The sequence below is a fragment of the Notothenia coriiceps genome, unplaced genomic scaffold (genome assembly GCF_000735185.1).
Source record: "Notothenia coriiceps isolate Sejong01 unplaced genomic scaffold, NC01 NC01_scaffold00004106, whole genome shotgun sequence".
Lineage (NCBI taxonomy): Eukaryota > Metazoa > Chordata > Actinopteri > Perciformes > Nototheniidae > Notothenia > Notothenia coriiceps.
Window position 1 is genome coordinate 16274 of NW_011336807.1, and position 21446 is coordinate 37719.

Consider the following 21446-nt stretch of genomic DNA (forward strand, 5'->3'; position numbering starts at 1 on the left):
TATAAAAAGCAGCATAAATACATTCAGACAAAACCGATAGGACGAAAAACAAATGTAAAAGAACGAGACGATGAAACCCTACTTATAGCCACGGACTGAAAACTCTCGTACACGATGTAAAAACCACAATTTAAAAGCAAAGACTGACAACTCTTACGGCCCGTCCACACACAGGCATGAAAAATATCTTTCAAAGCTTCGCCCATTCACTTGAATGGGGTGACGTAGAAGATTTTTAATCTTCGCCGAACTGCATTGTGGGGAGCGGAGCATGGCTTTGCAAGCATCGTGAGCATCAAAAGTTGAGCAATGTTCAACTTTTGATGCTCATGCTTGCGAAGCTGGCATCAGCCAATCAAATCCCGTTTATGCAAATCCCGCCAGTGCAAGCGCTAGCCAATCAAACCGCGTGCAAGCTGGGAGAGCCAGACCGCAGTTCATTTCCTCATATTCCAAACGAGAAATTACGGTAGCAAATCACACGGTTCTTTACGACCAGAACTATTTACCGGGATACAAACCGGAGGAACCAGGCATGGAGGGAGGTGGCAGAGACAGTGGGTGAAACTGGTAGGTTTTCGCCTGTTTGGGGAGTTTATATCCAGTTTACTTCGTTTTAACATTGCTATTGCTTTGTATGTCGGGGGCGGGAGATTCATGTGATTGGTTGTTGGTCGCGTTGCTCGCAAAAAATCGCCAAGATTCAGACACGCCCAGCATCAAGATTTTTTAAAGATTTTTTTCATGACTGTGTGTGGACGGGCCGTTACTCTGCTTTGTGCACATATTTACATCTGTGTTTAATATTTGTCACAACTGTATTTCACTTACACATGCCTAAACCCGGCACCTTGTTTTAATATGTTTCAGAACTTGCATCTTATCTGTAAATAATGATTTTATATTTATACAACTTGACTGTATCTTTCCTTACTCTGATACTGTAACTTAATATGTGACGATGCTGTAATCTACTCTTGGCACTTTTGCAAAAATAAATGTATTTGTACCTTGTGCAATGACAATAAAGTACAATGTGCACATTTTTACTTCATATCGTATAGATATTTTAATTATATTCAATTTATTTGTATCTTCTGATTTCACATTCTTATTTTAACTTATTGTGTTAACGTAAATATGTTTCTTTCGCTTTTTTCAAAACCTTTAACTTATTCAATTTTTAAATGAAGAAACTGCCACGTAAGCCTTTCCCCCCAGTATTCTGATTTCCATGCAAAACAAAATGTATAATCTCTTTCCCTATAAGAAAAAAACAAGCATCATGGGTAGTGTAGTTGTGCCTCACCAGGGTGAAGAAGGTGCAGAGGAGGGTGATGGTGCCGAAGTATGCGATGTAAGCGTGCATGTCGTTGTGCTCCTCCTCGGTGAACAGGGGGTTGTCACACTGGATCCCGCAGCCCTCCACGTCCTTGTACCAGCTGGACTGAATGTCCGTCTTCACCAGGGGGGCTTCACAGCGGCTCGACATGTTGAACTTCAGCTTCTGCACCTCGTTCTGCATACAGAGGAGAAGGTGAGATCCTAGTGCAACGTTGACCTCTGACCCTCAGCATCAATACATTTCATTACAAAGAAGCCTACCGAGCAGCCCACTGGGAACTTGTCACAGGTGAGGAAGCTGGGCCAGCCCCTCTCCTGGTCCACGATGCTGCAGGGCCCGCGTGTGGCCAGACACAGGCTCTTACTGGGCAGCTCCACTCGACCGTTCTCACATTTGGGCATGTAGACGGCACAGAGCAGCGGCTGGATGACCGTCCAGCAGCGAGGAGCGTTACGCAGACCTGTGGGATGGAAAAACAGTCTTACAAACATTGAAATAAATCATGAGATGTGTACGATAATCTGCTACACTTATCAGACTCGTGACGGTGATGATAAGCACAAACACATGAATAGAAAATGTGGCAGGGCCAAGAATATATCAGTTTGATCATAGATGAATCACCTTGATTCACATAATCTAACTATCTATTGTGTAATAAGACATGGTTTAACTTGATTAATCAGCCAAATCCGTTTAGACAACTAACACCTTATCATCCAACTGCTAAAAATGTAGTGACGATTTTGAGTGAAAATCTGTATTAGCAGGATCACTCATAATCGTCCTTAAGCCAATGAAATGATTAATTGAGACTTGGTTAAGGGGAATTTTGGGAGGTTTTCAAAAAAAATGATGACTTCTTATCCCTCCTATATGTATGCTGCTATTGTGTTTACATTACACAGGAGCCATAATAAACCATATCCAACAACACAAAAAGGTATGGGTGGATGGGACCCTTGACCCTGAGAGGCGGGGGCCTGGGTCTGACAGGTCATTAGAGAGTTTATGAATGTGAAGCAGAATATCTAAAACCCTTTTATTGTTGACACTCTTCCATTGTTAGCTCTCTAGCACCTATGAGTGATTCCTTTTGTTGCCTTTAATGGCTTTTACCCCTTCATTTCCTGTTTGGGCTCTCTCCCCTCTGAGACCCCTCATCACAGTCCTTTGTCATAACAATTAACATTATTAGCACTTACAAACCAGGTACACAACACTGACTTTTCCTATGTAGTGAAACTGATATATTTATGTATAAATTGCTCCAAAATAAAAGCCTGAGGGCCAGATTTTTATTGTCATTTGATTTTAGAATTGACTTGGTTATGTTAGTTCACAATGGACTTTTTGTGAAATTACACATCGTATTGATCACTTTCAAAACAAGTAAGTTAGATAGCTATTCATAATAACCCAATATATTTTTGACATTTAATCTATCATAGTACAACTAACATACATGTATCCAAGAGTACAGTTTTTTAATTGGATCACAGGATGATGATCACTCCTCTCCCACACTCTAAAGTATTCACATCAGATGGAGTATATTGGTGTTTATTGAACAGATGAACCCTGGATCTCACCGGACCACATGGCCAGCTTCTCAAAAGCCTCTTCTTGGGTGCTGGAGTCCTCGGCCAGGACCAGAGAAGTGTGTGTGTACGGCAGAGGCGACCCCAGACATGTGTTGTATTTCAGAGCCTCACAGGTCGAGGTTTTCTTGCAGTGGTCCTCAAATATGGTCCCGTTTGGAGACAACACCGCCCCGCAGCCTGAGAGCCAGGCAGCCCAGACGCACAGCATCCCGCAAAACCCAACAATGGGGCTCCGAGCCCGGGAGGACATCTTGGGGGCCGAGAACGAGCCGTGCAAAACCGATTAAATTATTCAGTTTTACCTAAAGAAACCCGGAGATCAACTTGTCTTCTTTAGATTTCGAATACGTTTCCAAAATCGGCATTATGAAGGAGATCTGCAAGGCGTTTCAAAGTTTGTTCCCAGTCCTCCCAAACTTTTGTATCCTGCAGTTCTCGGCCGATCCCCGCTGGATCCTCCGGGATTCCTTCATTATCCAGATCCGATCGGCTCCAGAAAGTGCCCTCAGCTGTAGAACAACCGCATCATCGCCTCAAAACCATATAAAGTATTCATTTGAAGCTTTTAGGATGGGTTTTAAACAGACATCAGGCCGAGAAAGTTGCAGGATCGCCCTCCCCCACTTCCAAAAAACTTGCCATGAGAAGTGGATGTGTAATAGGATCTCTGGCTCTGATGCACCACCCCCTTCTCCGGAGCCCCCCTTCTTTAAAATGGCAGAAAAATAGGATGATAATTGAAGCTATATCTCTCTACGTGTCCCAATGAGTGTGTGTTTCCCCTGATGCAGTGTGAGGAGGATCTCTCTGTGTGTTCCCGAGCTGCGGGTCGGTGTCTGCAGGTTAAAGTCTCTGGTATGCACATGGGGGAGAGACGGAGCAACAACACTTCCCCTCCCATCCCCCTCCGCAAGAGGAAGAATGTGCCTTATGGCAGGCCTTCTCAAAACGTTTCTCATCTCAAGGACCCCCAAACAACCCAGAGCCCCCATCCGATCTGCATCTCAGTTTGTTCTGAAATAGATGAAAAACTGGTCAACTTGTGCCAACTCTCAGGGAGTAAATCTAAAATGTTTCTAAAATGTACCCTAAGGACCCGAGGGTGGTCTTCAGCTCTTCTAGAATACATATACAAAGGGTAACCTTTGAATGAAATACATATAAAGGAGTATTATGTATTACATTATTATATTATAATACGTATTACGTATTTGAAGTAAGGTATTATTATATATAATTACATTATGGGCAGCATATTAGACACATATTAAACAATAATAACAACAACAGATACTCAACAAATGTCCCCTCTGTGGGATGAATACATGTATTCTGATTCTGATGTGTACTGATGCTGCACATCTGTCAGGGATAAAATACCTTGCATGCATTATACTAAATTAAATTAGATTTAAATTGGTGGCTGTCTGCTCTTAGATAATGACAGTCAAAATGTATTCGACTTGATGAATAATGTGTTAATAATGTATACTGTATAAACTGTAAAGCCCCCTGAGTCAAATGTAAAATGTGTGATATTGGGCGGTATAAATAAACTTTGATTGATTGAATAACACATAGATTGAGATGAAGTTTTGAATAGTCACATGTGTATGACAGTAGTGTGCACAGGAGTGAGGGACACAGTTAATAACCTGATATTAAGTCACTTTTCTTTGGGACAAGCATGATGTACTGGGCTTCCTCTCCTGGTTAAGGGGATGAAGGAATCTTAAAAACGGCAAATATTAACATTTAAAACTCAAACTCAAACTCGCTCACATTATTAATTGCAGGTGCTTTAATGAATGTATGTTGATTTGTACATTTTTTATTATACGACTAAAAGCAGCTCGTTAATCTCCAGCATGGTGCTGCTCTGTTGTTAGCGCATTAATTGGACAGTGCACTTGTGGTATTTGCATGCCTGCAGATGCTTTGTTTCTCTCGTGGTGTTCTGTGAGTAAAACTGGGTTAACTCTGCTCCCTCCTCTGTGTGTGTGTGTGTGTGTGTGTGTGTGTGTGTGTGTGTGTGTGTGTGTGTGTGTGTGTGTGTGTGTGTGTGTGTGTGTGTGTGTGTGTGTCTGGGCCTCCATGAAGCCCACAGCAACATGGCTGCCTGAGTGAGTCAGAGGCAGAAACCAGGGACCACACACAGAGTGCGGGCCGAGCCAACACACACACTCTCTCTCTCACTCACACCCCCCACACACACAACCACACCAAAACATTATTGTAAGAGACTGCTACATTCATAAACTGCTGTAACGTTACAAATGTATATCTACACTACAGTGTCACACAAAATGTAGTTTTACTCCTCAGCAGCATCAGAGGTACAGCAGAGTGTGTCTCGGGCCTCAGGGTGAATCACAGCACGGAGAGTTACTGCAGCTTTAAACTAACACAGAAATGTCATGTTTAGATTGTGGACTTGCGTCAAAGGCTGTAAAACATGCAGGACTGTTTCTGCTCCCAAAGATTACAGGCGTCAGGTTTCAAGCTGGGAATGCCTTGCAACTCAGGATTTCATTTGCCAGGCAGAGACGGAGATGAGAGTTGCTTCTTCGCAGATACATGAAACCTTTAGCTGGAGCTTCCCTGGTGGAAGAAGTGAAATGTCTTCAGTTAAAGGACAGCTACTTTTAAAGAACTATCACATGGGTATCACATCATAACAAGATAATACAAACTGATATAAACAGCTGTGTACGATTACCACGGACAAAGAGAACCTCAACCATGCTCTGCTCACTGATTGGTCAGAAAACACAAACTTGGCATTTTCCAGTGACCACACCAACATAACAACACTGGAGGCATTTACAACTGTTTTCTTTAGTGGGGAAATGGGAATTCCCCTTTACTTTTGTATTTTCGTTGACAATTGTTCAAAAAAGAAAAGAAAAAGCAATAGATCAGAGCAGGATTTAAATGATGCCTTATGAACAGAATATGAACTTTGTTAAAAGCCTGTTATTTGGCAGACATGTTCTTATAATGGCAGCATTGAGATGAAATCCAGTGGCTCTGCAGTCCTGCAGCTGGCTAAACGTGAGAAGGAAATGAAATCATGTGAAGAGTAGGGTCTCTGCAGGACAACCTAACATGGCCACTTTATTATGAAGGTGAAGGTATTATGAAGACCTTTGATGCAAACATTACTGTTACATTAAATGACCAAATAAAATATTTTGTTTGTTAAGTAAAAAAGTTCTTATACTGTATAACTTTTGGTATCATGGGTAAAAGGCACTTTGAGACACGCTTTTTAACACATAAGCTTGTGAAAGTATTGTAAGTAGGCAAAGCTTTGTACTCTTCACAGATATTTCAACTACAAAGCGACATTCATTTAAACAACCTGCCAAATATCTGATGCATGCCACAGACGCCAGCAGCTGTAAGGATCATGACGGAGCATGCATAACACATTCTGACCGGCATTCTTTTATTTTGAAAAAATATACAAAATGTGGAAAAATGTAATTGCCTTTTCAGTCAGTTAGCAGTTAACTGTCAACAAGACCCTGATCACCAAATACTCCTCCTGCCTCTGTTTTGGTCCATCAAAAAGTTTGCTAAAATCCAGCTTGGTTTGTGTCCAGCAGGTGGCGGCAGAGTCCAGTTTCTCCTTTCGTCTCCTCTGTGTGTACTAACCTCCACATCCTGGCCAATAGTAATGGCTTGTCCACATGCTGGCTCAATATTAGTCACATGTTTTTAAGTCAAAGCAATGATGCTGGATGCATAATCCAGGCTGCTACAAAAAAAAGGTTTTCAGGCAGTTGTGGTTCTGGTGCCTATCACCAGAATCTGGACTGATCCAGTCTGGGTCATCTCCACGGGTCCGAGTGGTGCTTCAGGTTGTAGTTCTGCAGCTCGATCTGGTCTTTGATCTGGCTGATCAGAATCTGAGACAGGAGGATGCCGACCAGCTGAAGAACAGAACACACAACATTAGTCTCTTCTATTTAAGACTTGAGTGTGAGTGTGAGTGTGTGTGTGTGTGTGTGTGTGTGTGTGTGTGTGTGTGTGTGTGTGTGTGTGTGTGTGTGTGTGTGTGTGTGCGCGTGTGTGTGTGTGTTCTACCTGTGGAATGGCCAGTCCCAGGGCGACCCCCCCCAGGAGGAACAGGTTGCTGTGGATCCAGTCCACCAGTTTGTCGATGCAGCCGTTGACGTGGATATGGTTTCCAGCCTCAGTGTACTCCATCTCTTGCATGCCTTGGCCACACATGGTGTTGATCACGTTCTGCTCAAGTACACACACAGTTATTACATGAATAATAATAAACGCAAAGCAACAGATAAAGGGCTCAGCAGAGTGGTGTTCAGATGACCTCGTCCTTGTTGAGGACGCAGCAGGAGAAGGGCACGGAGCAGCGCTCTCTGCTGGGGTTTTCCGGCTCGCAGCTGAAGTAGATGTTCTGGGACCAGTCGCTGTACGTCACACCCCCACAGCAGCCAAACTGAGGACACATACACACATCATATGCAGGAGACATCCTGATTTTTGTATATTTGCTGTTGGTATTTACAATGAAAAAACACTGATGACCTACGCGTTTCCGGCATGTTTGAACTGCACCCTTACCTCTTTCTGACCAAAGTCTATGAGGTTCTGCAGGTCGATGTCCTCTCTGTAGTGGACGATGGCATCGTTGATCATCACAGTCACTCTATTCCGAGCCTTAGCAGGAGTACAAAAAAAAAAAATCTATTTAATACAAATATTGTTATAAAAATTCAGCATTTTCTATTGAAAAATCTCAAGTTTTATGTCATGTGACCCAGTGAGTCAAAATCAATGCAGAATACCATAGTAGAGCGTAGCTCTTTTTTTTAATTTTTTTATTGGATTTTAGTCCACCTTCTATTTTATATGAATATTTCTATTGAACTATAGAGATGCTAGTCCTCTAACATATTTAAAGTTACAACTTCATGCAACCCTGCCTACAACTAACCGCATGGGAAATGTTAGAATGTTTGTGTTTTTGAGTGTTTATGGCAAGATTAAAGTTGTTCTCCAAACTCTTTGTCCCAGGCTTTCTGTTGAAGTCTCAAGCCCAGTCTGTGATCACCCTAACGACATCACAGAGGTTGTTTGGAGTCCCTCTAGAGACACTGTACAACTGCCTTCACAGGCTGAGTACTCTATGACAAGTAATCCAATCTTCTTGTTTAAAGAGGCCCTATTACGCATGTTGGGGTTTCCCTTTCCTGTAGTGTGTTCTATAGGTTGTTGTGCATGTAAAGGGTCTGCAAAGGCTATCATTACTGTGTTCCCAGAGTTTCCCACCGAGTGGGGAAAGACATTTCCCTGTAAGGGATAATAAAGTGTATCTTCTTCTTCTTCTTCTTCTTCTTCTTCTTCTTCTTAAAAGGACATTCAATAAAACAAATAAAACAAAATCAATCCAAAGAAATAGTCAATAAATAAATGAAGCCCCTTTTTCGAGGCAGGCCAGTATTATTCTGAAGTTTTGCTTACACATTACTATATTTGAAATTTATTTTATGAATATTTATTCTATGATGTATCTAAAACGTATGATGTATTTAGCTAAAGAATAGCTATAAAGAATGTTGATTACAGAAAGGAACATTCACTGTTCATGGTGGGTTTGACAATGTTTACAGTTTGTTAAATAAAACAATTGATCTCTGTAAGTGTAACCTTTTACATGTTTATCATTTGTAATTTGTATTTTTCTAAGGCTAAAAATAATTTCTTGTTGCAATACTTCTTGTGTGTAAGATTAATAGTCTTTCATTTTGAAATCCAAACTCACGTCACATTGTGCTGTTCTCGCGTGAGTTAGAGAGAAACAAGAATGGCATTTTGTTGACAGTGTTAAACAGTTGTGGCCCTACATTCAAGCTGACATTATTCTCAGGTTTGTTTCATTACCTTATCGGCGAAGACGAAGCCCAGGACCCCGGCAACCAGCTGTAGCAGGAAGATCACCGTCAGACAGATGCAGAACTGTGGGGGGAAACAAGAGAGGGAGGGTCACAGGACTGGAGGAATGATTCTGTTTGGGTTCATTATTTAGAGAACCGATTCCATGAGATCCTGTAATTCAGCTGCTAGTTGTTGCCACCTCTACTTGCATGCAGAGAAAGCAAACATCTAAATACAAAGAGAATAACAATAGAAAAACATTGTCAAACTCTGCTACGTAAAGGCTGTTTTAAAATTGATTTCAAAATAAAATAATCTTAACTGTTGCAATGAGTAATTTTCTTTATAAAAGTGCAATACTGTACATGCAGTATGTTATACTGTGTGCCAGTATAACATACTGTTGAGAGGACCTGGCAGCTCATGGGACTGAGCTTGAATCTGACAGCATTCCCTAAACAAAATGTCTCTGCACTGATTTCCTCTTTAGTGGAGAAACTCCTGACTCACCGTCTGAAGGAGGCAGATGTTTTCTCGCAGCGAGCCCACACAGCCACAGAAGGTGAGGATGAACATGAGGACCCCCACCACCAGCAGCATTACAGCGGGGTCCACCGACAGACACCGCAGAGCGGCCTCTGAGGAGGAGAAGAGAGGGGCTCAGATTGATGTGAGGGAGCTACTTTTTCTTAATGACCTTTATTTAATCAGAACAGGAAACATTTATGGAAGTGCTTTAACACGTCTACCTCAGGCTCTTCCACTGCTGAATTGAATTTCTTTTATAAAATCTTCAACAAAACATATGTAAATGCTGTGTTGCTGGTGGAAGCAGTGAGCAAAAAGCCAAAACAAAAGCCCCATCCTAACCCACTAAGCATGAAACAGACTGTATGCTCTATCACTGAAGAATCCTCTACCTGCATGTTTCATCATGCGGGCGTACACGCCGATAGCTACCATCACCAGGGAGATTACCTGAGGAGAAGAGAGAACACGTATGTATTTATACTCACATGTTGAAATAATACTATGGGGTACAATAGGGTGAAACCACACAGAACAGTGTGTAAATCATTGTGTCTATGTTGTTACTTGTCCAGGGAGTGGCACCTGAACACACATCAGATATACATGAGTCAGAGGCTGTACTGATAGAATCAAATCTAATCCTCCAGAAGCACACCCAGTGCTACATGTTGAATCAGTGTTGAACTAGAGGAGAGGAGAAATGTAGATGAGGCTGTTCGGCCATCCACTCTGCTTCCATTTGACTAAAGCGACCTGGCAGCGATCTGCACCTTTCCCTAAAAAGAGGCTTTCACTCAGCGCTCCTCTCAGTCTCAATAGAATAAAAGCGAGTACTCAGAACCCCCCCCCCACCCTCCTGAGTGAAATGGATCCAGGTACAACAAACACTGCTCCTTCTTGGGGTGGGAGGCCAAAGAGAGTTGTCTGCCCCTTTTGTAAAGATTAGTACATGACGCCTGAAGCTAGAGGTTGTTTTTTTGCAATGTGACAGTTGGTGAAATGTTATGCTACAATTTATAGGCGACTAAGTCCCACACTTGCGTTGGTTACACAACTGATTCCCTTATTGGGTTGATCGTCATTGTACCAGCTGATCACCAGGATTATGACAAACTGTGGACTTTCCACAACATTTTTAGGGTAAAGGGAGCCATGCACTTTTCTTTGGTGTGTCCTACACTGAGCCAATTGCGGGCCGCCCGAGGCAACAGAAATGACAACAACACATTCCATGAGGAAGAGCTTCAAGTTTTTACAAAGCCTTCTCCTGTTTGTACTTGGCCAGAGAAGTCATGGACACAGCTCATACACACTTAGGTATAGAAGCTGTTGGAAATGTATAAGAACATGTATAGAAAAGCTCAAGATTTCTCAGATATTAACATGTAAACAAAACGTAAAGTGTCTTGTTTGAGCTTGTTGTCAAAAGAGGTAAATATGTTTAAATTCAACGACATTTCTCCTCATTCCTACAGCATTGTTTTGCTTAAACAGCAGAAACGGACTGCACTAAACCCCAACAAGTTAAATATTAACATCAGATCTGCTTCAAAAATGCTGTAAGTCAGAAATCTCCTTATGTTACAGCCCCCGAGCACCTGACACTGAAACCCCACCAAATGAACTTTGGTTTGTTAACAGCCTGCTGAGCTCTGCTGAATTATTTCCTTTAAAAAAGACCCAGTCATACAATGAATAACATCCTATTTGAGGGAAACACTTTAGCATAATAAGACAGTTTAAATGATAGCAAATGATGCAATCAATGTCATCGCCTGCTGTGTTCACTGAGGCTGGTTTGAAATGGAAAAATCCATCTTATTGGGAAATCTGCTAGACAGGAAGTTAACCTATTTTATGAACAGAAACTAACCTGATCATAAACCACAGCAGACGTGTGAACTGACTTCAAGTGGTGTGAACATTGTTTTTGAGATATCACAGTGTGGTTACACAAATCTAATGATAAATTCCTTATTATACACAGTACCAAGCAGAAAACACAGTGTGTGTGTATTCCTGTGTTCCTGTTTCAACTTTGCATGTTGACTTCCTTTCCCCTCTTTTCTGGACACTGCTTCACTTTTCCTAAACTCCAGGATTAATGAACAACTAACTGAGCAGTGGATGCTCAAATCGCAGCAAACAAAGCCCATAAATAAAGAAGTGCAGATCTGACACTTTGAAATCGCGAGAGAGGTAGTTTAACTCTGGTTAAAACTCCTTTTTAATTTAACCTAATGGAGCAAATATTTTGTGCCAAGAAAGACCGTGATTCACCTGCGCGCTGGAGAATACATACAACTTTCATGTGTTGGGATCTGTGTGACCCCCTGTGTTTAATAGCATAATAAACTCACCCAGAATATTAAATTGAACAAGAACAGTAGGTACTTGACGACTGGACTGATAAAGGAGTAGTTTTCGTCATGTGCGCCTCTGCGTCTTCCTCCCATGGCGACAGGTATCCAAGCGGGTTGTTACGTTTGCGCACAGATCAGCTGTGAGAAACAACGAGTATCCGTGAGTGAAAACCAAAGACTCTGACTCTAAACGATGATGACAAGCTGCTGGTTTCTTCACACACTTGATCCGACACACAGGTCCAGTGAGGCTGCCGCTCTGACGGGGCGGGGGGAAACTGGGTGTGTTACCTCTGTGTCTCACTCCTGTATACCTGGGATCAGATTACCTGGAGCAAGGGCTCCTGAACATAAAGGAACGGGTCCTCTGATTGACCCCGTGGATCTCCAGCTAAACCTGTCAAGTGTGTGTATTTTTACAAACCACTTTTTAGATGTAGGCCTTAACGTGTATGCTTTAATTGGCTACTTTTGCTTTCATTTAAGTTATTTTGTAATTCAAATCTAATAATGAAACGTTGTGTTCAAGCTTGATGGATTAAGGCTAAGTGTATGTATTATAAATAGGCCTATTCATGGGCCTATTAATGAGTTCTGACCTTTTTTCTTTTAGTTCTTTATATATACAGTCTATGGTTCTGACTTTAATATCTGAATTCTGTGACTACAATTTTTTCACATCCCAAAATGTGTTTCTCATGTGGCCCTAATGCTTTCCGTATAATTCCTGTAATAAAAAAATAGTTTATTCGGATTTCGGAAGTAAATATCTCTTTCCATTTAAGACCTGAATAGATTTGGTCATATAGCTATTTGTAAAGCATTATAGGCACTCCAAAATAAGATGTACTTGTCATAGTAGAAAAAGCAGACGAATTGATTAGTTAACATCCTGCAATAAAGATATACACATTTTAAAATCATTTTTTACCTTTCCAAATGAATAATCTAAAATAAACTCCAGGTGGCAGTGACACATGTGTGCCATCTACTGGTAGAACACTGCCTTACTCCAATAGTCCCACATACCACAGGAACGTGTGTTCTAGCTTTTATTTTGAAGGAACGCATAACTCTCCATGAGTTTTCACAACTTCCGCTTTACCCGGAAGTGACCAATTTGGTCCCCTGCTTGCCCAGATGAAAGCAAAACATGGTATTTTGTTCATTGTTTAGACATTTTTAAACAAAGAAATGGCGTGGAAAAGCAAAGGTTAGTGCAAATATTTATCTAATTATGTAATAGAACTTGCAGCAATTCAGACTACCCAATAATACAGCTACAAATATAGCTAACAAGCTAACGTTAGCTAAACCTTTTAGATATGAAGTTGTGAATGATGTGCAGATGAACAGTAATGGAGCCTCCTCCCCTCAGGCCCCCATCTCCCCCCGGCTTCACTACACCTCCTCGTCCCGCCAGTGAGACTCATGTCTGCCTTCATGTGGCAGATAGTGCAGCAGCACAGTGTTCTGCAGTACGACCAACTGCTGGACTTCATCAGTGTGGCCACAGAGACCGTCCCGGAGCTGCTGAGCCCCGGCCGGAGAGCGAGGCTGCTCCTGGGCCTGAGAGCCAGGGTGAGCCGCTCTGAACCCCCTTCAGATACATTCAGTCTTAATATTACACTCTTTCATAGTCAGTAGTGGAAAGTAACTAAGGACATTTACTCAAGTACTTTATTACAATTAATGATGTGAAATATAATCATCACACACTGACACTACACTCCACCTGGATTAAATTCACAAGCTACCCTGCAGTGTGCAAAGTCATTCAAACTAGCTGCACCTTTACCAGCTTTGAGAACACTTTCATGATCAATCATTATAAAACATATCATATATATTATTCTGAAATGGACCAATCTGCACAATGACTACTTTTACGTTTGGTACTTTAAGTATATTTTGATGATAACTTTTACTTGAGTAACAATTGAAATGCATTTACTTAAAGTACATTTATTTTACAGATTAAGTTACTTTGCAGATTTAGATTATTAATACAAAATATAAATCAACCAATACATTATTATAGGTTAAGCTATCCAGTATATACAATTGTTTAAATGGGCCATTCTGCATGACTTTTACTTTTGGTACCTAAAGTATATTTTGATGAATGTACTTTTTCTTAATCATATTTTAAATGCATTACTTTTACTTTTACTTGTAACTGAGTATTGTTATGTTGTAGTATTGCTATTAACAATCTGAGTACTTATTCCATCTCTGTTCATGACCTTGTTTTGTAGTTTTATAAGTGATAATGTTAGTTATGTGTTTTATTAGTTACATGTATATTCTAAAACACTGTTTTGAGTTACGTGTCTCCCACCTGTGGTCAGCTGGTCCTGGAGCTGTGTCGGAGTGATGGGGGGGCCCATCTGCAGACCATCCAGAGCCACCTGGATCAGATCCAGGCCTGCAGCGCTGAGCTGAGCTCCAGCGATCAGACGGTGGGCTTCAAAGAAAATCCAGAGCTGCTTATTACACAGACATGGACCAACATATCCATTCAGAAATCTGAAATACCTGTTTCTAATCTTGTTGTCCACTTGTCTCAGGCCAGTGGAGATATACTGAAGACCTCTTTCACTAACTTTGCCGCACTGGTGCAGAACCTTTTAAACGTTCCTTTTGAAAAGGAGTTCTTCTTCCAGGTGTGTTTATGAGTCATACAGTGGAGGGATGGGACCCAGATATCTTTAATTATCACAAAAGACACAAGAAAGATTGAATGTTGATCACATAACATCTAGAGACCCACCAACCATTCACAGCAGCTGGGTGTTTCTGCAGGAGGTGTTTCCTGTGAACTACGGCTCTGACTACGACCACAGGCTGCAGCAGCTGGTGTCTGACTTCCTGTCCCGGCTGGAGCAGCTGTTGCCCGTCCCGGACCTGCAGCAGGTAGTGTGTGTGACTGTTGAACCACGACAATGCCCCTGGATCTCTCTTGTTCTTGCTCTGAAGTGTGTACAGTGTTGTTTCACCTGCTTCTCTCTATCTCAGACAGCAGCATGGCTCACAGAAACAACATCTGTGTCCAAAGACTTTGGACAGCATCTGTCCAACCCGTTGGCCCTGAACACTCTGCTGCTCCATCACAGACAGATGGGGACTCTGGGCTCTGGTGAGTTCAACAGAAATATAATAGGAACAGTTTTTTAAGGAGTTTCAATCTGGTTAAAAAGGACCATGTTTTGAACAGGCTTTTTTTGTATCCTTCCTGCTATCTTGCACAATTTCTTTCAATTTGTCTTGTTTATGTTCATTTAGAATATTTGAAGTGACTCTCTCATGTTAACCTCTCCTGTGCTCAGCTCCTTCCAGCAGTGAGGAGGATATCCTTCTGTCCTCTCTGGCCCTCCCTGCTCACACTGCTGTGGAGGAGAGGCTGTCTGAGGCTTACAGTGAGGAAGAGGACTATGACCATGAGGAAGAGACCCTGACACTGGAAGATTTAGAAGAAGACTCGGGTCAAAGCTCAGCCGTCACTGCAGGCGATTGGTTGCCGAAAAGAGAATCAGGTCAGACGATCAGCTGCAGGACAGAACTGTTCTCAAATCAGTCACTTGTTTTACTAACATGCTCCTTTCATGCTTTCAGGTTCCCTGTCCCGTTTCTTTGCCTGCCCTCAGTGTTCTTTCACCCACTGCTTAAAGAGGAAGGTCCAAGAGCACATTCAGAGTGGGCACCCCATTAAAGCCCCCCCCCAGAAAAAACTATTTGTGAAGAAAGCCAGAGCAAAGTCTCAGCAGAAAAGTGCAGATGAAAAAACTAAAGTAGAAGTCAACTCTGAGAAAAAGAGGACACTCAAACCAAAAGGAGGAGTTGATAAAAAGCGGGAACGTAAGCCAAAGAAGAACAACTTAGAAAACAAGGAGCGACGTAAACGGAAAGAGCCCACGGTGGAAGACAAACGCTTCCTGAGCACCAGGCCCGTCAACAAGAAGTTCACCGAGGAGGAAACCAAGTGCCTGAAGTGTGAAAAGGTCTTTGAACTTCCCAATCAACTGAAGACTCACATGAAGCTCCACAGCTTTGCGTACTGCTGCATCCAGTGTGAGAAGGGCTTCATCAGCCCCTCGGGGTACTACCAGCACCAGAGGCTCCACAGGAAGGGGCGGGTCTTCTCCTGCAGCCAGTGCAACAAGAGCTTCCTGTGCAGCTACTCTCTGAAGCAGCACCAGCGGCTGCATGAAGGCCCCTCCAACCTGTGCACCGTCTGTGGGAAGGGCTTCAGCAAGACGGGGATCACCAGACACATGCAGATGCACCGAGGGGAGAAGAACTTCCTGTGCACCACATGTGGGAAGTGCTTCCTGTCCTCCGGGGAGCTAATGCTGCACACCCGTTCCCACACGGGCGAGATGCCCTACACCTGCACCCACTGCGGGAAGGGCTTCTCCACCAAGAGCCACCTGAACGTGCACACACGCTCGCACACCGGGGAGCGCCCCTACCTCTGCTCCGAGTGCCCCAAGCGCTTCCTCACTCTGAACTGCCTGAAGAGACACAAGCTCAGCCACACCGGGCTGAAACCCTTCAAGTGTCCCAGCTGTGAGCGAGAGTTCTCCCAGCAGGGGAACCTGAAGAGGCACCTGGGAACCCACAAACCTGACACGTGATAGCAGAATGTAGTCATCACACCTTTGCACAGAAGCTGTGCAAAGTCAAAATAAACTTTATCATAAACATTTTATTGTTTAATCAGTAACAATTTGAAAGTAAAGTATATGTAATTACTCTGATCTGCCTTTGTTTCTTCATTACTTACAGTTACAAATGTTTTGTTTTTTAATCTAACTTGTGCATTTTAGCAGCCGTTAACCATTACCAAAACTGATGTTGTTTTTCTAGGCTCCTACTTTTCTGCATCCCACTGCGCCTGAGAATCATAAATCATACTTAACTGAGCAAAATAAATGTTAATACCCACACACAGCTGAATGTATTAGTAAAGCTGTGATTATGCACAGTAAATATATTTTTTTTAAATCTTATGTGGATCACATTTAATAGAAAAATATCATTTATTAGCTGAAAATGCAATGGTACCGTGGCAGTTGAGTATCAGCATTGCTCTGCCAGATACATTATGATGAAGAAGACCTGAAACACAGTGTTAGGGAAGTGGAAAACACAGCTGTAGGAAATGCAATTTATTTGCAATTTTTTAATAACATCATTCCTCAGATAAAAATGCAATGTTACAGGATATACATCAGATATTAATTTAAAACTTGCTTTCAAGGGACCATACAGTCTAAATATACTTTTTCCTTTTTTTATTTACTGGTAGCGTGCGTTATAAGCAAGACAGACTCTGTCACCAATGACAGACTGACAAGTTACAGATACAAACTGTACATTACTTATTTACAAATCAACTTTTTGTTTGGTTTTTCATTTAACTTTTTATTGAAAATAGGAGTAGAAAAGTGATTGAATTAATATTCTGATTTATTTCATTTGTATTCTTTCCCTTTCTAAAATGTAAAATGAAGTGAATGAAGGAAAAAATAATAATCAAGAACTCCTTCAGAACAAAGAAAGAAGCAGAAGAAGAACAAAGGGATTGTCAGCTGTGAGACCATGCAGTCGTCACCTAGGAGACAAACGGTTACTGAGGAAACCAAGTGATGTTGGGCCACTTAGCAACCTCAGAACCAATGAAATCCCTCGTAGTGGAGGGGGAGTGGCTTATGTTAAAGAACAGTTACAAAATAACCACCTGCCTCCAAAGCTACTGCAAGTACAAGAACACACTCTGGTTCATTTTCTGACCATAAATAGTGCCGTTATTAAATACTACATTTAACAGTAGCGTCACTAATAATATTACAACAAATTGGTCTCTGTGTTAACACCTCAGACAAATAATAACAGACTTCTCTCTGACAGCACAACAGAAACAATCAGCTCATCCTGTCCAAGGCCCTTTAACACTTTGCATGAACTAAGACAAGAACAAGATCATAAAACACTGCTGACCAGTGGAGGACGGAGCCACGTAGCCATGGCGATAACTCAGGGAATAAGGGACAGAGACCCTGCTGTGAGGATCTGTGGATCCCCTGACACTGAACCATCACCTGTCTGGGTTAAAAGTGTTTAGTTAACGCCTGCATGCTGTTAAAGAGGCGTTTCCACACCAGCAAGAAATAACTAAGAACACTACAGGACACTGCTCTCTGATTGGTCAGTTTAGTTAAAGCTGCATTTACACACAGGCATACCTGTTGATTCTAACTATCTGGGGTCAAATGGGCTTTCTCAGCAAGACAGAACCACTTGGAGTAAGGTTTGTGGAGATGTGTCAGCGTAGAGTTAAAATCTGACTTTTAAGTTCAAAGCTGAGATTGTTGGTAACATTTTATTTTATTCAGGGCTGCTAACAAAGGACATACATCCATACATAAACCAGTAGTCCAACTTTTAAATACAAAATGTGTTAGTAAATGCTAGTACAGCAGTATGAGCATCACTGCGTCTTACATTCCAGATATGATATCATTCGTGGTGCAATGTTAAGGAGCTTTGTGTGTGAATACAAAAAAGAGAATCAATGAGTGATTAAAGTCCCTCCAACAGAATGTTCTCATAGTGTGCTGCTACACAAAGGTAAATAGAGCTATCATTATTTCTAAATCTGTTGGGCAAACAAATCTATTTGGTTCATGTTAGGGCTCATCAGCCCCAGAAACAGGAAGAGGGAAGCAAATAAATAACATTTCTGTTCCTAACCACCATGAACAAATGGCTCTTTCCAACACTATAGCAGACTTTACATGTGTCTATAAGTGGGACTACAGTATGAGCCAGGGTTCTTTGAGATTCTTTCAATACTGGTTAAGGTTTTAACACCTGAATACATTTGACCCCCAAAGTCCTTTCAATAACTTTGAATGAATAATGTTCTTTGAATGGGATTTTTCACATCAAAGAAATAATGAACATAATCTCCTTCTTGATGCCAAATGTCTTGATTATTAATCAAGTTTGACAATGAATCCATCATGTAATGTAATCCCTAACTCCTGCATTGGCAACACACATACGAGGCTAACACTCACATACAGTGAACCCAAACATCTGGCACCCATATCAATACTGCCAGCATGTGGAGAGTTTAACACTGTGGCACATCTGGAACTGATTTGGGCATTTTCCCTCAAAGAACAATATTTGTTTTGATCCTCTGCAAAGTCCAACTCCAAACAATCATATACTATCATATCATTTATATATATGTATATATATAATATCCAAAATAGAAGATACCTGCAATAAAAACGTGTATTTCATAATATATATTCCTTCTATAGCTTTCAGTTCCATATTCCATCATCAATATGCCAAACCAAAATCTGTACAAGAGAAAACTGGGAGAGGATGTTTCTCCAGAAAAGGGAATTCAAGATTGAGATGTATTTAGAATACTACGACAGCAGGATACTCTGGATTTTAAAAGGAAATAAAATCTATATTCAAAATAGTCCTCTTAAAATATCTGTGTCAGGATCAAACAGTGATCAACCAACACTTCGGTTTACAAGAACACTCACACTCTGTGGGTAATAGTAACACGTCTGTGTGCATGTACTGATAAATACACAACTATAATACCTTTTTAACGGTGGAAAATACTACGTTTTGTTAAAGCATGTTGGATGAAGTCTTCTCCTGATACTGATGAATGTATTCTGTCATGTACAGCAGCTTTTCCACATAAACATATTTTTTAACTGATGATCAATTCAACATTTTTGGATCAAATATGCCATAAAATATCTCATACAATGTACTCTTCCAAACTAAACGTTGTCCCATTGCTGCATGAACCCACATACTCCTTAGGTTGCTCAGCAGCTGGACTGATTCCTCCCCTGTCTGCACTACATGAGAGTTTCTACTCATAGAGTTCAAGCTCTCTAATTGTTTTTGGAAGAAGAGAATAGAAGCTACATGATTGACATGGCTCAAAGCATAGAGAGACCTAGTCCTTCGACCGGTGGATTTTTTGGTTTGATGTCTTTGATAGCTTTCAGAATGCATTTGTGTACAGTGTTTGCAGGACTAGTGAAGAGAGACCGGCGTCCCGGCGCTACAGAAGGAAACGTCCAGACTCTGGCTGTGCTGACAGGCTGCTGGTGTTTTCACTTTACCAAAGAACAAAACAAAAGCATGTTGGATTTCAGGTCCCTTTCTGTTCCCTAGTGTCTTCTGAATCTGCACAAATAGCCTCTTTTGGAGTCACAGCATTGGTAATGGTTTTCAGGGGTCTCACCTGAAGGTCATTTGGTTTTTGTGTTATGCAGCTGATGATATTTCAATTAAGTCATATTTGATGGAATGAAGAGCCTCATAGTATGTTGTGAAATGACCTAAAAGCCCAACAAACACTGTTTCCCTCTGTCAGTAGGCCTTTGTAACATATTGTTAGAACCAGCATTTCACAAACTACATTCTCAAAGAAGTGTCCTGCCCTTTACTTCAACATTCTGGTGATTAAATATTATATATTCATATATATCTTGCTATAATATGGTATATGTTGTATAAAAATATACAATCATTGGCTAGTGGTGAGACATAATATACTATCATTCACATTGGACCAATACTTGATATCCCTAGAGAGAAACCCATGCACATTTAACATCACTTGATATATAATCCTCCATGTACGAACCTAGACAACCCTGCGATTCAAACATGGAATAAAAGTATCAACAATCCCTAAAAACACTCTCCATCTCACATTCCCACTCAGACCAAACACCCTGCCTCCTATTGTCATCAACAGATTGTCACTCTTCAACACACATAATAATGGCCATTCAGCGGTTCCAGATCTACAGCAACTAGCACAGAGTGGGAAAAGGCCAGGATTAAGGTTATTAATGTCACCTGTGCTTTCCTTGCTAATTAGAAACACAATCAGCTGTTCAAAACGTGGCAGACTACAAACTTGTGCCGTGTTCAAATTCCACAGTACACACTATTTTGTATACATTATGACTAGATATCAATCTTTGAAGTAGGTGTTTGCAGTGTGTTCACAATAAATCAGCACACTTAAATATGCTGCGCTGTCAAATGTTAAAATGTGACTTTAAAATGACTTCTGTCCAAAGTGTTAAAGTCAGTACTACACAAAGCAACATTCTGTATCTGCCACCATCTATAATTAGGTTCTTAACTGTCAAGGTGCAGAAGTCAAGTTGCAGTTTAAAAGATGTACCGGTAGTAAGATTAGATTTGTTGAATTATGGGAAATGTAGTATTCAAGGTATTTGGACCATGACCTATACTTGGGGCTTAATCCAGATATGATCACCTATGTTTTTTGACATGCCTTAGATTGTGTGGTATGGAATCAGAACACAGCATAAGTTTATCCTGTGGATTTTAAGTTCATGTTGTCATGTACATTGTTCACTTAAATATAGCCTGTAAGCAGTAAGTGTGTCTGTGCTCTGTCTGTCTGTGTTTGTCTGTCCTGAGCCTTGGTTTCAATCAGTCAAAGTGTTTTGTAAAAAACTAATCATTTGGGGTATTTTGGTCCATTTTGTACACATCATTGCCACTGGTCCATCCTCTGAAGACAAGGAAAATATATGAGTCAAAGACAGAGACAACACATAAGCAAAGAGTTAGTGACAACTGTCTAAAGTGGGG

General features: G+C 41.3%; 3 protein-coding genes across 3 annotated transcripts in view; 1 reads left to right on the forward strand and 2 right to left on the reverse strand.

Moving 5' to 3' along the window:
• smo (smoothened, frizzled class receptor) overlaps window positions 1-3864 on the reverse strand; it is an 8228-nt gene extending 4364 nt beyond the window's left edge. The window contains exons 1-3 of the mRNA XM_010767304.1: window positions 2938-3864; window positions 1606-1805; window positions 1310-1519 (exon numbers count right to left, since the gene is read on the reverse strand). Of these exons, the coding sequence (XP_010765606.1) occupies window positions 1310-1519; window positions 1606-1805; window positions 2938-3199 (672 nt within the window). The 5' untranslated portion in view covers window positions 3200-3864. The remainder of the gene's footprint in view (window positions 1-1309; window positions 1520-1605; window positions 1806-2937) is intronic.
• A 2327-nt stretch (window positions 3865-6191) lies between these two features.
• Window positions 6192-12030, reverse strand: tspan33a (tetraspanin 33a). Its single transcript, XM_010767297.1, has 8 exons — window positions 11751-12030; window positions 9780-9837; window positions 9370-9497; window positions 8866-8940; window positions 7546-7641; window positions 7292-7420; window positions 7042-7203; window positions 6192-6887 (listed from the first exon to the last, which is right to left on the reverse strand). The coding sequence occupies exons 1-8, from the start codon at window positions 11844-11846 to the stop codon at window positions 6786-6788; spliced, it is 846 nt and encodes a 281-aa protein (XP_010765599.1). The 5' UTR covers window positions 11847-12030; the 3' UTR covers window positions 6192-6785.
• An 840-nt stretch (window positions 12031-12870) lies between these two features.
• Window positions 12871-16513, forward strand: LOC104942102 (zinc finger protein 773-like). The gene is made up of 8 exons (XM_010767298.1): window positions 12871-12966; window positions 13132-13334; window positions 14105-14215; window positions 14324-14419; window positions 14559-14669; window positions 14772-14892; window positions 15083-15289; window positions 15369-16513. The coding sequence occupies exons 1-8, from the start codon at window positions 12948-12950 to the stop codon at window positions 16388-16390; spliced, it is 1890 nt and encodes a 629-aa protein (XP_010765600.1). The 5' UTR covers window positions 12871-12947; the 3' UTR covers window positions 16391-16513.
• Window positions 16514-21446: the final 4933 nt, after the last annotated feature.